This window comes from Aythya marila (assembly GCF_965140915.1).
Source record: "Aythya marila genome assembly, chromosome: 5".
Classification (NCBI taxonomy): Eukaryota; Metazoa; Chordata; class Aves; order Anseriformes; family Anatidae; genus Aythya; species Aythya marila.
In genome coordinates this window covers 39,106,202-39,125,139 of record NC_139046.1, presented here as the reverse complement: position 1 = coordinate 39,125,139, position 18,938 = coordinate 39,106,202, and the positions used below count along the sequence as shown (strand labels likewise).

The 18,938-nt window shown below is 33.3% G+C and overlaps 1 protein-coding gene across 14 annotated transcripts in view; it reads left to right on the top strand.

Annotated features, from left to right (window-relative positions):
- Window positions 1–18,938, top strand: part of RYR3 (ryanodine receptor 3) — a 218,150-nt gene that overhangs the window by 29,424 nt on the left and 169,788 nt on the right. For all 14 annotated transcript variants that reach the window (XM_082761305.1, XM_082761317.1, XM_082761306.1 and 11 more), the window contains exons 2-3: window positions 12,176–12,295; window positions 16,365–16,472. In XM_082761305.1, the coding sequence (XP_082617431.1) occupies window positions 12,176–12,295; window positions 16,365–16,472 (228 nt within the window). The remainder of the gene's footprint in view (window positions 1–12,175; window positions 12,296–16,364; window positions 16,473–18,938) is intronic.

Genomic DNA, 18,938 nt, shown 5'->3' with positions numbered 1-18,938 from the left:
AGCTGTGATTTTTTTTACGTATAGAATACGTGTTTTAAAGAATATGGCAAATACTGTGTATACCGATTCTCATTTGAAATAGGTATGACCTAAGTGTCTGTTGCTATTGGTATCTTTACTAATCCTGTAGTGGTCATGCACTAAGATTCCAAAAGGCTGATGATAGCTTCTCCTTGGATTCCTTCTTGATTTTAGGTGCCAATTTTTTATTTTTTTTTTTAATTGGCTCATAAGTAATTGAGACAAGACACTGGCTATTCCATTAATGTATCTGAGTGTCTGTTAAAAAGAAAAATGTTAAATAAGTTAAACCATGCAGGTTGAGTTTATTATGCCAGAATTTTTCCCTTATACTTGGTAACTCCAGTTATCAGTTAATTGCTGAAATGGAAATAAATTTATTGTAATGGATGTAAAAGTAGTGGGGAAAACAAACCAAATATTACACATGTACATAGTTGCATGTATTTCTTGCATTTTTTTTCTCTCCAAAAGAATGCTTCATTAAAATGAACTAACACATCTTGTCATTTCTTCATTCACTCATACAATATCATGTCAGAGGTCATGGCTGTCAGAGGTGCAAAGCACTGATCCTGATACTACAATTCAGTAAGTAATGTTAACATACTTACAAAGGATATATACTTCTTGGCTGATATCACTTCCTTGATCATCACTGAGCATCTTGATGTTTTAGTCTATTTGCCCTTTTAAGAACTGACTCGTACTGAAAGTAATTTTAATTTATTGAAGCAAGCCATGACCCTACCTAATAGAAGATGACTTTTATTTATTTATTTTTAAAACACTGATTTGCACCAAACCAGTGATGGTCTGTGTGGCTGGCTCACTCCAGCTCTGTTAATAAGCTGCCTGCCTTAGAGCTTAAAGGGGTGATTCTTAAATAATATTTTGTATTTATATTTTTTTGACATAATGAGTAAATATTTTGGATGTTACTTCGTCTTGTTCTTTGGTGTGATTTGTTCATTTGTTCTCACTATCTTATGCTTTTCTTTTCCATGAAGAGCTGAAAAATAATGCAGTATTATAAATAAAAGGAAGACAGTGAACTGGTGTAAATGCTTCCTTGGCAAATTTACAACCTTGAAATATTAAAAAAATAAAATAAAATAAAATAAAATAAAATAAAAAAAGCAAGATGGTCGATACTGAAATACTTTGTAAGGCTACTTTACCGTATAACAGAAATATTGAAGTGATGGAGTTTTACAAGATGGTTTTAAAGGAAAAAAGCAGGAAACTGGTGATGCAGTACACTAACAAACCTCAATATGTGTATCTGCTTTGTATGTCTTGCTTATCAATGGTACCTGTTGGAGTTGCTTGCAAATTTGGCAGAGAATGAATACACTTAATCAGATATAGAGAAATTATTGTGAAATTATTCCAGAGAATATGGAAGTGGGCCTTTTTTCTTAGGCTGTGGATGTCACTTTCCACTTTTCTAAAGCAGTTTTTCATTTAGAAGTATTAAGTTTAGTGAAAGGGAGTACATTTTAATTTTATTGCTGTCTAATGACTTGCTTATTCTGCCTTGCTGATGACCTGATATAAGATATGGAAGTATGTTCCAGAGTTGAGATTAGGCTTTGATCCAGCCACTGCTGAAGGAGTAGACTGACAACGGAAACCCCAACTCTATTTATAAACTCTCCTGAGAACCATCAGATGGTGTTGTGTGAATTTCCATCAAATAACTGCTGTCATCATAAGGATCCATTTGCAGTGAACTGACTGTGTTTATTAGGGGAAATTCATGTACTTACTGGGGGAGGAAAGGTCTTGGTATGTTACTACCAAATAAATAAAGGCTTTTAATTTATTTAAAAAAAAAAAAAATAAAATGTTAAGAACAACTGGTTACAACTATTGGAAGTCTTCCCACCTCTCCACTACCACCACATATTTAAGGCTTGTCCTAGATATTGTTTTTCTTAATTTGTTTTTGATTTTATGATGATATACAACATGACAGTTGTGCCTAAGTACACTTTTGTTTTAGATCTTAACACATACTGTTTGCCAGAAGATTTGTGTACATTTAAAGCAAAGGAAAGCCTACTGTGATATATTCATGTGACCTCCTCCTAATTCAACTGCATGACTGATGTCTATATTTTGGGACCAAAATATTTGTGTAGCATGCGCTTCTGCATGGTGATCCTGAAGCAAACTTAATCATATTGCAGTGAAGCTGTATAAACTTCTCCATATTGAAAAAATGAAAAACATTATATGGACCTTTCTTGTTTCATAAGCTTACCCTGATGTTAAACTTGTCTTTGAGTATATGTTTTAGTAAATAATATTTCTAATATTAGTTTATGTAGTAAATAAATTAAAATTTATTGAAAATGGTTCTTCAATATCTTAAGTGAATAGTGAGGAAAAAGTGCACTCAAGACTTCTACAGAAGAGTTGTGTCCTTTTGTTAGTATAGCATAATATAACCACTGTAACATGTGAAACAAATTCAGGAGTTTGGAAAACAGGTAACATCTGCTTTACTGGCAAGCATGTGAGACAAAAAATTCAAATGCATCCATGACGGGCAATGTGGAAAGTGATATTCAGCATATGATGTAACATGCATTTCTTCCACTTTTAAGTAACTGAATTTCTTCTTATTTTTTTTCTAATACATAACCTTTAAAGGGAAATAATCCACTTAACTGGAAAAGTATGTGAGGCTTGCTGTCTGAAATGTAAACACAGCATCCAAATGGATACATGGATAATGTTGATATTAGCAGCAAAGCTGAAAATAGGAAACAGGAGAATATCGTATCATTAATTTTGTAACTATCAATCAAATTCTGGTAAGGACCATTAGAAAATAATTGGTAAAAGTAAAGTTTATTACGTTCTTGAATAGCTGTTAGCTTTCCACGCTTTCCACGTTGAGGCTGATATGAAAGAATTCCTCTATGCAATAGGTCTGCAACAGGATCTGTATAGAAATACTACAGTATTTCAACTAAGAACAATAAATATCTATATTCAGGAGAGGGGGGTACACATGTTTTTCTTTCAGTAAGCTTCTCTAGAGCCTAGAGTTGTTGAAGCAATATCAGAAAAGAAACAGTTTACATACAGTGACACATTCATTCCCCCATTTTTTGTATATCTTTGTGAAATCTCCAACCTAGACTTTTGGGGAGATCATAGAATTGTTTGGGTTGGAATGGACTTTAAAGATCATCTAATTCCACACACACCTCCCCTCCAGCACCGGGGAGGTACACTTTCTACCAACGGAGGTTGTCCAAACCCGCATCCAACCTGGCCTTGGACTTTTGCAGGGATGGGGCATCCACAGTTTCTCTGGGCAACCTGCTCCAGTGCTTCACCACCCTCACAGTAAATAACTTATGCTTTACGTAATCTAAACCTACCCCTTTTATTTTAAGGCTGTTAGCCCTTGTCCTATCATTACACTCCTTGCTGTTGCTGTCTTCATCTTTCTTGTAGGTCACCTTTTAGTACTGGAAGGCTCTTACAAGGTCTCCCTGGAGCCTTCTCCTCTCTAGGCTAAATGACCCAACTTTCTCAGCCTTTCTTTATGGGAGATGTGCTCCTGCTCTCTGATCATCTTTGTGGCCCTCCTGTCTTTCATACAGTAGGGACTCTGGAGCTGAACACAGCACACCAGGTGCACTCTCATGACAGTGGAGTAGAGTGAGAGAATCACATCCTTAGATCTGCTAGCTACAGTTTTGATGCAGCCCAGGCAGTGGGGCAAGTTGGCTTTGTGGGCAGCAAGCGTGTATCAACATGGATGTACCAACATCCATGAGTCCTTTTTCTCAAGGCTGCTTTTAAGCCACTCATCACACAGTCTGTATTTGTGCTTGGGATTGCCCTAGCCCAGATGCAGGACTTTGCACTTGGCCTTATGGAGTTTCATGAGGTTCAGAGGGGCCTGCCTCTCAAGCCCGTCCAGGTCCCTCTGGGTGCCATTGTTTCCTTCCATCATGTCACTCATACCACACAGCTTGATGTCATTGAGAAACTTGCTGATGGTGCACTCAATCCAACTGTCCCATTTCACTGACAAAGATGTCAAACGAAGCCGATGTTAAACAGGTCCATGCAGCAAAGAGATAAGTAGGTCCTAGTACTGACCTGTGAAGAATACCGCTCATCATTGATCTTTGCTTGGATATTGAGCCATTAACTGCAACTCTTTGAGTGCAACCATTTAGCCAATTCCTTATCGACTGAGTGGTCCATGTATCAGATTCATGTCTCCAATTTGGAGACAAGGGTGTTGTGCAGGACAGCATCAAATGCTGAAGAATCTAACTTCTTTGTGTATGTTTACCAAATTATTATTTTTAATTACAGGAAAATTACACTGTTTTCCCAATGCAGGAAACTAAAATGGTTTTAATTGGATAGCAAGCAAATACAATAAGTTACTTTTCCAGATCATAACCTCTGAAAAAAAGTAAAACTTACTGAAAGATGCTTTTCATGTTTATGAACTAATTAATTAGGAAACCTCAAGAGATGGGACTCTCTTGCCTTGGTAAAAAATAAAGTTAATGATCAAGATTTTCCACATCCTTCATCTCAAATATAAAAGCAGTAATAGAAATAAAAAGGTGTACCAGAACTGTTTTGTTTTTCAGTTATATGCAAATTAAATTTTCACAATATACAAGAGAAAAAGTATGCAAGTCTTGACCCCACCAACTGTTACAACAATAATTATCGATGTAAGAAATCCTAATAATAATATCTGAGATTGTAGATTTGAAAAGTTTTGTTCTTTACAAACACAGAAGTAATGGAATCCTTTAAAGTAGCATTGTATGAAGCATGTATTTTAGAATGAGCAGAATGATTGACTATATCTACTGTGAAACTAATTATGGATTATTTTTTTTAAATGATCTTTCTATTTGAGAGAAATGCATAAATAACTAATTTTATAACTTCTATGCTAATATTGAGGGAGCGTCTGTTGTTTCATTGACTTGCCAAATTGAGTCATCTTTCTTCATTTGCCTTTCACAAACCTAAGGGTTCATGGAATTCAGTATGCATTGTTAATCTTATAGGAGAAGGAGTTAAATTCCATGTAGCAAGATGACTTATCACTGTCAGAAAAAGAAAATACTGTGAGACTGAGTGAAAAAATACTTTGACTACTAATTTAATTCTATGGCTTTCACTGTCTTTAGGTGATTTCAAAGCTGCTCCTTGCAAAACTCTTTTTGAACTTGAAAGGTCTAACCTAAACCACTTTTTAGTAAAGCTGGTTTTAGTTACCCATGGTGAAGATGCATGTTGACTATAAAAGCCCATTTATGATACTTTTTTTTAGTAACATTTAAATGTTTTATATAATTCTAATGGACATAATTCATACTATTTTTAAGCAATTATTTCCTATATTTAAGTGAATTTGCAATACACTTTCAAAAAGAAAAAGTATAATTCTTTACATGAACTTTAGCATTTGTGATTCTACTGATATAGCGTAGTTTTATGTAGTTTACAATATTATACATGAAAATAGAAACAGACTAATTTTTTTTTTCCAGCATTTTTGGGTCATACTAAAATTGTTTTGAAGTAAAATACATCTTTTAATCAGAGTTGCACCTTTTTATTATAATATTGTGGTATAGATGAAAAATTATGAACAAAAAGTATTTATTTTGTGCTTGAAATTTCTTTCAAGAAAGATCTTGAAATTTCTAATTAGAAACCAAATTTTAGGAGGCCAAGTACAGAATATTTACACCTGGAAGCACTGGGATTAATTTACCTGCAAATGTCTTGACAGGCTCCTTATGACTACGTGAGGTGCATAAGGGTGCACTGAACAGATTTTCTATAAGTGGATATGTAGATGACAAGAAAAAATACCAAGCAAAACGTAGATTTACTACTTATTTTGAAGCTATTGCATTTTATGCTGAAGTCACAGTGCAATTAGTATTTTGGTAATTATAAAAATAGTATTTTGGTAATTATTTAATTGTGTAAGGAAACATAAGCTGATGAATAGCAATTGTCTTTCAATGGAGTTATTTTCCATTAGTATTGTGTAAACTTCTAGTCATCATTCATTCTTACCAGTCTCTCCTAAAGTGGCTAATTTCTGCATATTTTCTACATAAATACATGTTCTAAAGCAGAATTTCAATATCATTATTCTGAGGAGTATTCTTAGGTTGTCTGACGTTGTGGTGTCTCTTCTGTAGGGAGTTGTATCAATTTGCTACAATGTGATATGCTTTTATCTTTCAGCATTAAACAGAGCACCAACGTGGAAATAATGTGATTTGAAATTTGGAAATCCTTCTTTCATGTGTGCTTAAGTATTATGAGAATAAAATTATATAAATAAAATATATTCCAAGTAAGGTAGCGAGAAGACAGAATAGTAAAATACATTTTCTCTTCTGACCTTTTCCTTCAGGTTGTGATGCCAATATGAAAACATATCAATGTAATGAACAACAGGCAAGATAAGCTTTTTGAGTCAGGATCAACTCAGCGTGACAGTCTTTGGTAGAATTAAGTTGTGGACTCTAAAAAACATTGCAAAGCACGTTCTAGCATACAGTAGACACAAAGGACTATGTAACAATTATAGGATCTTAGAAAAGCAGAGCCTCGATAGGCATATGTGCCCTTATCCAAGAAAAGATTGACTGTACCCATGCAACAGTGCATCCATGGATGTTGACATAACCTGTGTTTAAAGATGAGGTGATGCAGGCTCAACACCCTACACAGAGTCAGTTTTAGTGCTTTGCTCTTCTTACCATTGGGAGGAAAAAAAAATGAAACCCTTTTCCAGTACCCATCCTGAATCTTGCTACAGTATTTCATGCTACTAGTACTGTCTGTTACACATGGGAAGCGTATTCCCTATGATTTCAGAGCAGCTTTTTCTGTATGTTTTAAAATTGTTTATCATGCCCCTAATTAATTGCCTTTTATTTCACTAAAGCACAGAATCACTGAGGTTGCAAGGAAACTCTAGACAGGTTACGCATAACATTGACCAGTCAGATTTTTAAGTATCTCCAAAAATGGCTATTCTACAGCCAATCTGGGCAATCTGCTCCATTGTTTGAGTATGCTCGTCCTAATATTTAAAATAAATAAATAAAAATTAAATGGAATTTAAATAGTCTGTTCTGATGCAGGAACTTTGTAATATTAAATGGAGCTAGTAGGAACTGGACTAAAAACAAACATGATTTTTTTTATTTTATTTTTTTTCCTGTAGCTGAGCTGTATCATTGCAGTGCAAAGGAGGCTATGAGTTCAAGTTGCCCAGGGCAACACTTGTTCTGCAGTTCAAAAAAAAGATCTGCAGAAAATACAAGTGCTTGGAGACAACTTTGCAGTGATACCATTCCTCTTGTGAAAGGAAGTGTTGTGCATCAACAAATTTACCAACTCCATATTTGGTAGTGGTTAGATCATTGTCAACTCTGCCTGTGATTCCTTACTTGTTGAGAAGACTGTAGCACCTTTAAAAAGAAATACCTGGTGAATTTTACATATTCTGCAAGATCATTGTAGAAAACATGAAAGCAATGCAGTCCTGTAGGAGAATAGTTTTTAAGCTAGTGCTCAAATGTTAGTCAGCACGTTTGTTTGCATCTGTGTTTTGTGATACAGTAAGATACATACATGGGTAGGATGGTATCTGTCAAATTGGGAAGATGACCGTGGATTTTTGTTTTGTACATTTATTTGTAAGGATGATATTTAATCAGCAAGTGTAGCCATGTGATGGTAGGTAGAGCTGTGAAGAGCATTATCTTGATGTGCTTTCTTGTTTTACCGTGTAAAACAGGAGCTCTGATTTTTTATTTTTAATTTTTTATTATAATCTGTTAAATAGCAATATACAGTTCTTAATGGAAAGTATATATTATAAAATAAAACTTGTCCATAGTTTTACAGTGTTCTTTCAACCATGCCAGTTTTACATTGAAGTTAGTGGTTCATGTGTAAGTACTTGCACATTTATGTGTAGCTGTAAATAAAATACAAGCGAAATATGCATGCTTCTTTCAGGAACAGCTTTGCTGTTTAACCCGTAGATTGTAGTAAGCAGCTGATTGTGTCTACTGGAGTTTTCAGTGTCATGTCACTTTTATCAGTTCATTTTCAGTACTGAGTATAGTAGAGAATAGAGATTAAATCAGGTAGATGTTAAATCGTTTGTTAGCAAGCTAAATATAGGAAGTCATTTTCCAGCAAAATGTGCACATTTTATATGTAAATGTGCCTTTGTATATTTAATGTATTGATGGCTTTGTGATTCTTAATATGACTTAATATGAAGCATACAGAAGTTTACTGTTGAATACAATTTCTATACAGACTTAAGTGTATTGTCTAAATGATTATAATTCTTAATCCTGGGATGTATATGCAACAGACGAAGAAACAATTCCTTTAGCTGTTGAGATTTCTTTATTCTCAAATCCTGACTTGAAAAACTGTTGAACTAAGCTGAAACAAGGTCATGCCTAGAATGTATTGTTTCACCTTGATTCCTGAATCACTTTGCAGGAATTGAAGTCATTGATTAAGTAAAATTGATACTGTATAAGTTTTGGCTTACGATGGCAGTGGTAAATTTATTTAATTGTTTAAAACAATTTAAGTTTACCATTATTATGAAATCTGAGGAGGAAAGATAACTTGAAGACTAAGCCTAAATACTGTCTGGTAATGAACGGTTGAGCTGTAGTTCATTAAAAAACTTTAATTAGGTGGATTTCATGCTTCTTAATGTTTTGCTGCTGCACAGTTTTCAATTGAAGAAATTGTTTAATGCTAGACATACTTTTGCAAGGAAGCAAAGTTCTGTCTTGGTAAGGATTTCCATCTTCAAAGCAGAAGATACAGAATTGACTGACTGTCATTCAGAAGTACGTTTCTTTCTCAGATATAATAACTCAACCTATGCAGATGTTACTGTGTAGTACAAAATCAGATTCCATCTTCAGCTCTCACCAAAGCAAATAAAAATTTATGGTTTCAGTACAAACATTAAAAAAAAAAAAAAAAAAAAAAAGAGAGAGAGAGAGAAAACATCTCCAAAGCTTTTTTCTTTTTGTAAAATTCCCATATTTGCATAAATAGATGAATAATATGTGACAGAACTGTGACACAGCTAGATGAAACTCAGTAGATCCTGCAGAATTTCAGGCTACCTGAAATGTATTTTAGTAATATCAGTATGTTTGTATGTATAAATATTCTTAGAATTGGTCTTTTTTTAGCTGAAGGTTTCAGTTGTCCTACATGACTTTGCTAAAGGACTGATTCATGAAACTTAACCAGGAGAAAGGAGGAATTTTGATTTTCTCTTCATTTAAAAAAAAAAAAAAAAAAAAAAAAAAAAAGTTAATAATTGCTATTCATCTTTATTCCTAAATAGATATTGATTATAGTAGTACACAGTCTATCTTAAGAAGGTGGTGCAATTTCATTAAAGGATGATGACTCCAGCACTGATTCCTTTTTAACGTCTTCAGGCCAGAAAAGCAATTTCAGACCTCAACTAGAAGGATCTTACTTCAGTAAATTTACTATAATATTGAATCATCTTAACAGCAAGTCATTGTCTTACTTATAGATTATATAGATTCCACCAGTTCCTTATGTTCAGTTCACCTGTGCCTGAGTAAAAAACTCTTGAAAACTCTAAAACTGGCTGAAATTGCCATCTGTATTGAAGTTGTTCATCCTGTGTAGCGTTACTTTTATCAAACAATGAATTTGCAAGTGAAAGGGGACATTGGGAATCTAAGGAAATAATGTAAAACATTGATGTTTAATGTTGCATATGATCCTTCAGATATTATCAGTATTTTAGTATTATGGCATTTAATGATCAGTAAGGACTTTGTGAAGCCAGTGTAAATTCTAAAAATTGTTATTTTTTGCATTCTAGAAAATTAAAATATCAATTTCATTTTGCTAGAAACTTTTGGCATTTTTATGTGCATGTATTTAAAAAGAAAATAGTATATTTTAGTTAAGTATTTTAATTAACTTTTTATCTGTGTTGTCTGAAGGCATCATTTTATTTATTAGAAAACTGTGAATTTCAGTAGATACTGTGTATATGCCTGTGTGGCGTAATTGATGAATACTTGATGTGGTGAATACTTGAATGTGGTGGTAGGGAGAATAAATACAATTGCAGCTATATATTAGTAATTTAATGTAATACACTAATAAGTGCAAACTAGGGGACAGTCTCAATTACATTCTGAATCTTGGTATTTATAAATTCATGTTTTAGTATTTTATTCTTTTCAAATATCTGAAATCTGTATGTTCAAAGGAACCAGATGATGAAAAATGATCTAGCCTTTTATCTTATACCTTGTTCTCATTTCTCCCCCCAGTAGATATGCTTCTGATTCCAAGTGTTAAAAATTCATGAACAAAGGAAAGTAGTAATAAGTGCTTAAGTTTACTGTGTATATTTTCCAGCTCATTATACAGATGTTTAAAAACCAGAAAGGTTTTTTACTAATAAGCTTGAAATATGAGAATTTCAGAGAAGATTTTACAGAAATTGAACAGGAACATATACAGCAGGGGGGGAAAAAAAATGTTCAGCATTAATTAGGTAATTTGTTTTACATCCTGCTTCACTATAGATCTTTTATATATATATATATATATATATATATATATATATATATATATATATAAAATTCATGAATTCACATATTGTACTGTTAAAAATGCTAGATAAGGAAACACTGTCTGTAACTGCTGATTGGTTAGTTTTAAATATCATAGCTATCCATGGTAGTAGTAGTAAGTAGGCAGGGAAATACCACCTAAAAGAAAGCCATGTAACTTTCTCACACTTGAGAAACCACACAAATGAAAAAAGCACCTCTGAATTCCCATTTTAAAGGATACTTCACTTAATTCCTTTGGTGAAAGGAAGGGTTCCTTCTGTCCCTTCCAGCTTTTATTTCAAGTGTCAGTAGCTGTGCTCCTGTCATACTATTTGAGTTGCATAATGGACTGGAAAAAGAAGTGCTGATTTTAGAACATAATTGTTTGAGTGATCTCTTAGTTCAGTACAGGCGGCTGTTGTGTATCTGCTTTGACAATAATAATTGACACCAGTGTAGCATAGCTGGGTGGGACACTAACGTATCATGTTGCTCTTTATCAGCTTCCACCCCCTTAAAAACTCCTAAGGCAGTGTCTTCTGGTGAACAGCTAAATACCTTTATAAAAATAAGTTCTTCTACTTGCTAGTCTACAAGTGGTATTATGCTTGATTAGTGGGCAAGTAGTGGAAATTTAAATGATTTTTACACAGTGTACACCTAAGACACAGTTGAACACTAAAAATAATCTGGTTTAGCATGCTTATATCAAGTTTAGTATCACATGTTAAGAGGTGGATAAGGGCTTGGCACTTTATAAGTAAGTGTCTCTGGCACTGCATTATGTAACAATTTGTAAAAGAACTTTCAGTATAATTAGGATAACTAAATAAAACAGTTTTGCCTCACTGTTCTACAGTTGTCTTGTTTTGGAATATGTCTTCTGAGGAGCAACTTCTTATAACTTATTCAAACAGTCACTTGAAAAATGCCTCTTGGATCTTTGGTTGTAGAAAGTTTCAAAATTAAATGAGACTAAAAATTAAGGTTATGCTTCAGAGGGCTTACATTGGAGGCATACTGTACGAACAAAAGAAATTAAATGATGTGTAGACTACTGTTGCTTGCAAGATCAGAGTAATAAATTTTTACTCTAAAAACTAATCCTGTTTTATAGAGTATCACTGAGTGATACTTTATAGCACACTTTCATTTTTTTTATGACACTGTAGCTAGTCACTGCTAAGGTTACTGAGGAACACAGCACTTGTCAAAGTCCTGGAGATTATATGTATTGTGTGTCACTTTGATGCAGTCTTGAATACAAATCCATACATGCACATTGGTAAACATACATGTCAACATAATCTGTGTATGTGTACATGATAACAATTATAGGAATATAAGAAATGTCCTTTTCAGCAGATTCCAGTGTTCCATTTTTTTAGCACTATAGTGTGTGTATTCAACTTCTGATTATTTACTTTTCTTTCTTCTACTTTGCTTTGTGACAGGATGACGAAGTAGTACTTCAGTGTGTTGCCAGCATACACAAAGAACAAAGGAAGTTTTGCTTGGCAGCTGAGGGACTTGGGAATCGCCTGTGCTTTTTGGAACCAACATCAGAAGCTAAAGTAAGAAGTAGATGCTCTCAGCTGGTGTAATCGGTCAATGAATGTTAACCTACTTACTATTGTGAATACATTTAATTGTGGTTTCTTTAATGTGGTGCTAGATGTGCTTTTTGTGTGCTTCTCCTTCTGTGACTGCTGTACGAGATTTCTAAAAGATTCTAAATATACTTTGAGGCATACTTGTCTCAAAGTCAAAAGCCACTACTCTTTAACTTAACTCTGTACCTGAAATGCTTCATATTTTCAAGATTATGTCTCCAGACTGTTAATAAGATATAAGTTCACTTAAAAGCTTCTTCCTATCACTGCTGAAGTTTCAAATATCTTGGTGTGCAGGACTGATACTTCCAGAAGTACTGTCACCTGTTAGTTACTGACATTAAGTGTTGCTTCTAACCGGGTTGATTAAGCAGAAAGTTGGGAGTTCTGAGGGCAGGATTATTAAATATTCAAAAGTTTTAAAGATAAGCATCAAAAGGAAGAAAATAAGCTAGAGAGTTATGAAGAAAAAAAATAGGAAGACGAGCTTGACAGGAGAAAGAAGAAATGAAACTTGAGACTTGTACTAAAGCAGAATGTTAAGAATGAAGGCAAATGCAGGACCTACTCCCTCTCTTCTATTTTCTCCATGCATCCTTTTCTTTTTCTTTATTTTTTGTGTCTTTATTTCTGTTCTGTTCTTCCTGATCATGTACTTCTCCTCCTGATTTTTAGCAGGATCGCTGTATCTTTCCTGTTGAAATATTACTGTATGGTCCTATTTTTAGTCTAGATATTATGACCGTGTTAAATCTACAGTGTTTGTTTATGCAGTATGAGAGTATGAGCTCTTGTTCATCTCAAACATGAAAAGTCGTGCTACTTTTAAATCTGCATTAAATTGCATTCTAAGAGCTTAGCAATGATAATTTATCTCCTGTATGCTTTAAAAATCCCGATAATCCTTTCACATGCTTAAGTTAAAGCATTTAGTTTTCACATATGTGTTTTCAACTATTGTCTTAACATTTTTCAATAATGATTGGGAACTGTTTATTAATTGACAGCTCAACTACAGTGTAGAATATCTATTACTGATGATCTCAATCTGTAAGATAGTGTTTTTCCTCATCCTAGTCTAAAGAAGGGAGGAACGGTATATATGACTGTAGAATTTTGTAGAACCTACTTTACTTTTCATGACTTAGCAGCAGATACAACTACAGAAGCTTCTGAAATTAAAATCAAATTAACGAAGTTAAAATTAAGAGGTTTAGAAAACATGTAATGTAATAATTTTAAAAGAGCTTACCAGGGAGGTTTCTGAACTGCTAGTTACACCTGAGAACAATTAAGAATTTTGGAAAGTCATTTAAATATCTAAGTCTGTTTTAAAAATAAGTAGAAAGTTGATACAAATGTTTAGAGAGTATGATACGTACGAACAACTCTTAGCAATAACGTTTCCTTTCATCAACATTTAGACAAAATTTTGTTTATGAAATAACAAAACTAAAATGACACACATCCAGTGGACTAAAAATTGTTATTGAATGTGTTTCTGATCAAATCCTTCAGTGTTTTGTTTTCACTGCCATGCTATTATTTTTCTCCATTAAGACGATTTAAATTTGCATACATGTTTTTTTTCTGATGATGGAAACATTGGGGAACTGGCAATTCATGAAGTCATGTCACACACAGGAAGGTCTGCAGTACTTTATGTTTTAACAGAAAGTAGAGGCATATTTCAGTGCTACCAGCACTGAATGTAAAAACTGAATAAGTAAATATGCTTACAGAATGAGGAACTATTCTTGTCAGCTGTAAGGAACATGAAGGTCACGGTGGATGTCATGCAGTCATGAGTTTCCTGAGTGATGCCATGCTCAGGGGGATTTAATATAGTCTTTAGAGGTATCATGAAAAGAAACATGGCAGGAGATGGGAAGATATACTATCTCTTTAAATCTGGGGGTATTGATTTATTACTTCTGCGGCAGTGTTGCTGGAATAGAGTCCAATCGTGACATTCAAATTGGTAGGAATGTTAATAAAATGTCTCCAGGAAGTGCAGTGAGAGTCATGATAGTACTTGGAGGAGGATACAGTATGTTCAGATTAAAAAAGGAAATGTGGACACTGCCCATAAGTATCTAAAATGGGAACATGGATAATAGATGTCTGTTTATTTTAGAAAGCAGAAGTATAATAAGATCCTAAGACTGGAAGTGGGAACCTAGTCCAAATCAGAAGTTAAGAATTCATTCTTAAAATGAATATCCTCCCTGTTAAAACAGTACTGTTTACCTGAGGTAGATTATTCATCCATGAAAATTGGTTTATAAAGCTAGATAGCATCTATGTATTAAGAAGAAATTGCATTAAATGAGATCCAAGGCATGTTAATCACACTGATATCTTCTACTAAATTCTCTACTACAGCTGACAACTTTACCATAGCCAAAATCTATTTTAAGCACATGTGACGGTTTCTTCACTTACTAACTTTGGCCAAATATTGTTAAAACAAGAAGAGAGATGCTTTTCCATTCAACTAATTTCTGGAAGAGAGAACAAGATAGGAAAAAATAAATAAATAAAAACCACCAAAAAACTCAGTATGTCTGTTAATTTTGGAATAAAGAGGTGTAATTTCATGATTTTTATCTGAGCCGTATGTAATCAGAAGATAAAAGTAGCTGAAAGAAAGGGGATACAAGGAAAAGGAAAGATAATGTCTTTGAAATATTTGTAGAAACATAGAGGGGAAAAAAAAAAAAAAAAGGAAGGTTGTATGATAGGCTGACCATGAGCTGTTCTGGTAATTTGTGTGGTGAAGGGATTCAACACTGAAGGGATTCAAGATTACCAAATACTTCCGTTAAAATGTTTTTGTAATTCCATAAACAATTTTCATGTTATTTCTTTACAATTTATTAGTAAAAATGGATGTATACAGACGCAGGTAATGAATATTAAAGAAAAAAAAAAAAAAGAAACAGGGCACAGTAGAGATGAATGATGATGAATATTACAGTTTAAGTTTTTCCTATGGGAATTACTGAAATTATGAACTACTTAATAAGAAATTATTTGTGTACAAAAGATGAGGGAACTCATATATGTAACAATTATGTAAATAAAATCTATGCAATTTCAATCTCAAGTCTTTGGCTTAAAATTCTTTTCCAAAATGTATTTGAAAACACTGTCAAAAAGAAAAAATGAAGAGATCAAAAGTTAGGAATTCCAATACTGCTCTTAATTGTTTATTACCTTGCTACAGAGTGTTCAGAAAGTTTAGCATTTCATTGTTCCAGTGTTCAGCCATGCTCACAGTAAAGTTCTTTTCTCATGTTTAAATAGAATTTCTTGTATTTCAATTCATGTTAATTCCCTTTTGTCTTTTCACTGGCAGCACTGAGGATTTGATTCTTTTTTGTACTGTCCTGTCAGGTGTTTATGTATGTTGATAAGATTCCCCTGAGACTTTTTTTCTTGTATACATATCTTTTATTGGATGCATTAGTGTTAACAGATTGAAAATAACTCTGTTCTCTTTGAAGTGAATGTAAGTTTCATGTTTCAAAAACAGCAGTCATTATTGATCCAATAATTGAGGAGAAGGTCCCTAAAATAGCTTGTATTATTATATCAGAAGATTTTGAATCTTTGACATTTAGTGGCAGCTATAAATATATTCAGTTTCAACTTTATACATCAAATAAGATCATACGCCTTCTCTTCTGTTTTGTCAGTGATGTTAGAGAACAAATAAAATGTTCATGATGTAATTCTAAAAGACAGGAAAGCAATAGTATGTGGAGAGAATTTTTCCACTTTTGAACCTGGAGGTGATTTATTTTTACTGTGAGCAGTAGAGCTATAGCAAATATAAAGTTACTGCAATTACAAATTATGAAGAATGTTTTTGTGTTATTTTGATACAATAAGATAGCATGCATCTCAAAAAAAAATGTTGCGTATAAATATAGATTTTAAAATTAAAACACGTGTTCTAACACTTTTAATCCTGTTTAATCTAATCTGCTCCTCTGTTCTTATGCTGTTTAATTTAATTTTACAGTATGTTCCTCCGGACCTTTGCATCTGTAATTTTGTACTTGAACAGTCCCTGTCTGTCAGAGCCCTTCAAGAAATGCTGGCCAACACAGGGGATAATGCCAGTGAAGGGGTAAGTAAATTAACATCAAAGAATGTTAAATTTCTAATTATGGATTTTTTTTTCTCATTACTTCTATTGTTTCAGAATTTTCTGGGTGAGGGGACTTGTGTGGTAGCAGATTCTTTATTTTTTTCTGTTTTCTTGGGATGTTACTGCTCCATAACCATAATAAAATTATTTTTTTTATAGCATTGAGGAGCAGGTGCAGTTAATGTATTGAACTATTTACAAAAAAAAAAAAAAAAAAAGAAACATGATTCTCAGAGATCATTTATTACCATCAGTTCAAACCTGGCAACTGAAAAATGAACAAAAGAACCCTTGGCCTGGGTGACTTTTATGAACCTATTGAGAGTGTAAGAAGTTTTTTTTTGAATCATAAATAATTCCCATAAAAGCATTATTATATTACAGTGTTATTTATTAATGAGGAAAGCAAAATAATGTCATCATGGTTCTACCTTGTGTCACTGAATTAAGGAAGTATTTCACATATATTTATTTGACTTATCCTTATATGAAATTAACAACTGTGAATTAAGTTCTATCAATAAAAAAGTGGCAAATTTAAATGTTTGATCAGTTCAGATATAAAAATACATTTATTTATTTATTTATTTTGTAGATGAACAAAACCTAAACTGTTGTAATTTTTAGTTGCTTAACCCGTGGTAAGAAGCAAGAACTAATGAATAGAAATAGTTATTTAATAATTATCTACCTTAGGTTTCTTAATTTTTTACTTTATTTTTTACAGGCCTACTTACTATAATGCTTACAGAATAGTGTATGGTGACTTTTGCAGTATAGTCAAATGTTGTAACTGTGCTTGCATTTCTCATTACCAACCCTTCAACTGCATTATCACTTCAAATCTAAAATATCCTAACGTTCGTAATACCCTAATAAAGAGAACTTCCACACTGATTAGCATGTCCCCTCAAAATAAGTGCACTTTATTATATGTTATTTATTAATGATAAGGATATATAAGGTATGTATCTTTCATAGAACTTCTAAGCTGTTTGTTTGTCAGAAGTGAATTATAAAATATTAAGCCTAATTCAAATCGTAGATGCAGGGTTTTTTCAGTATTTTGAATGATCTGCATGCCCACCTGAATAATTTGCTATTTGTTCTCCTACCCATGAGAGAAACATACCTCCTATTGTGAGAAACAATCTGCAGCCAATAACACGGGCTCAGGCAAGGATCTCAGTGAAGCAGCATTTTTATTTGTGATTGCAATGGCAGGTGTCCTGCAAGCAGGAGTGCACAGCAAAAGTTTATCATAACCTTATATCCCCACTACCCGATGCTTGATTCCTCACCTGTTTCCTCATTGGCTGAGTACTACAGTTTCACAACCTACTTGGTGCTTGTTACTATACCATGTATGTACAATTTTATTGGACCAACCTTTAATTTCTCCTTTTCCTCTCATGACTAGAGGGCATGTGATTTTCCTGTTTTTCTTAGCTATCCTCCTTTGGGACAGCGAGACCTTCCACTGTCCCCTTCTCTACATAACATACTCTCCAATGTTATGCCACTGTTATGCCTGCACAATCACTTTTGAATATGCAAAGTTAGTGGAGTTTTCCACTGCAAAAACAGAACTTCAATTCTCACACTATCTACATACTGCTACTTCTGGAATTTTATAGATGTTACACTTGCTGTTGCATCTGTGAATTGCTTATAAGTAGGTAATTTAGGCAAATTGTCTAGTTATGTATATTTAGGTAGAGCTTGTAGCCTGTGCTCTCCACTCAGTTTGTCACTGCTCTATTTTTATTCATGGGTATAAATTTTAGGATTTTAAAATAAAAAGCGGGATCACATTTATTTTCTCCTATTCTGTGAACAACTGAAATTTGGAAGAAAAAAAATGGAAATGCCAATTCTTAATGTATGGGTTGAAGTATTATTAATGAGTTAGTATTAAATAAGATTTTACAATGTTTATTTCTTATGACAGGTTCTGCAATCATCGCTTTCTGGCTCTGTGAAAGCCATGAAACTTGTGTCAATAAAATTCTGCATTTCACTCAGTTAGGGTTAAATATGATAGTAGTCATATAAATGTCTCTTAAAGTTGACTAAAATTGTTTTGAAATTTTGCAGGCAACTTCAGTGCATTGATGTTTATTGTACCTCTCAGATTTCTGTTGCCTGATCAGATTATATCAGATCAGCTTGTTGCTATCTTCTAGAATTCTGTGCTTTAATTGATTTCCCAACATAGTCCAAAAGACTGTGTGGGAGATTTAATTTGATTTCCTTGACTAGTTGTGAAGAATATAGTCCATCCTTCTCTATTCTTTCTAACTTACCTTTATTTTCTTAACATAATGTTGAATTTAATTTTTATTCTCTTGTGAACAGAGCATGAAAATACTCTATGTCTTTATTTATTTTATGAGACTAGATGGCAACTAATTATTATGCAAACAATCTGCCAAGCTCGATAGT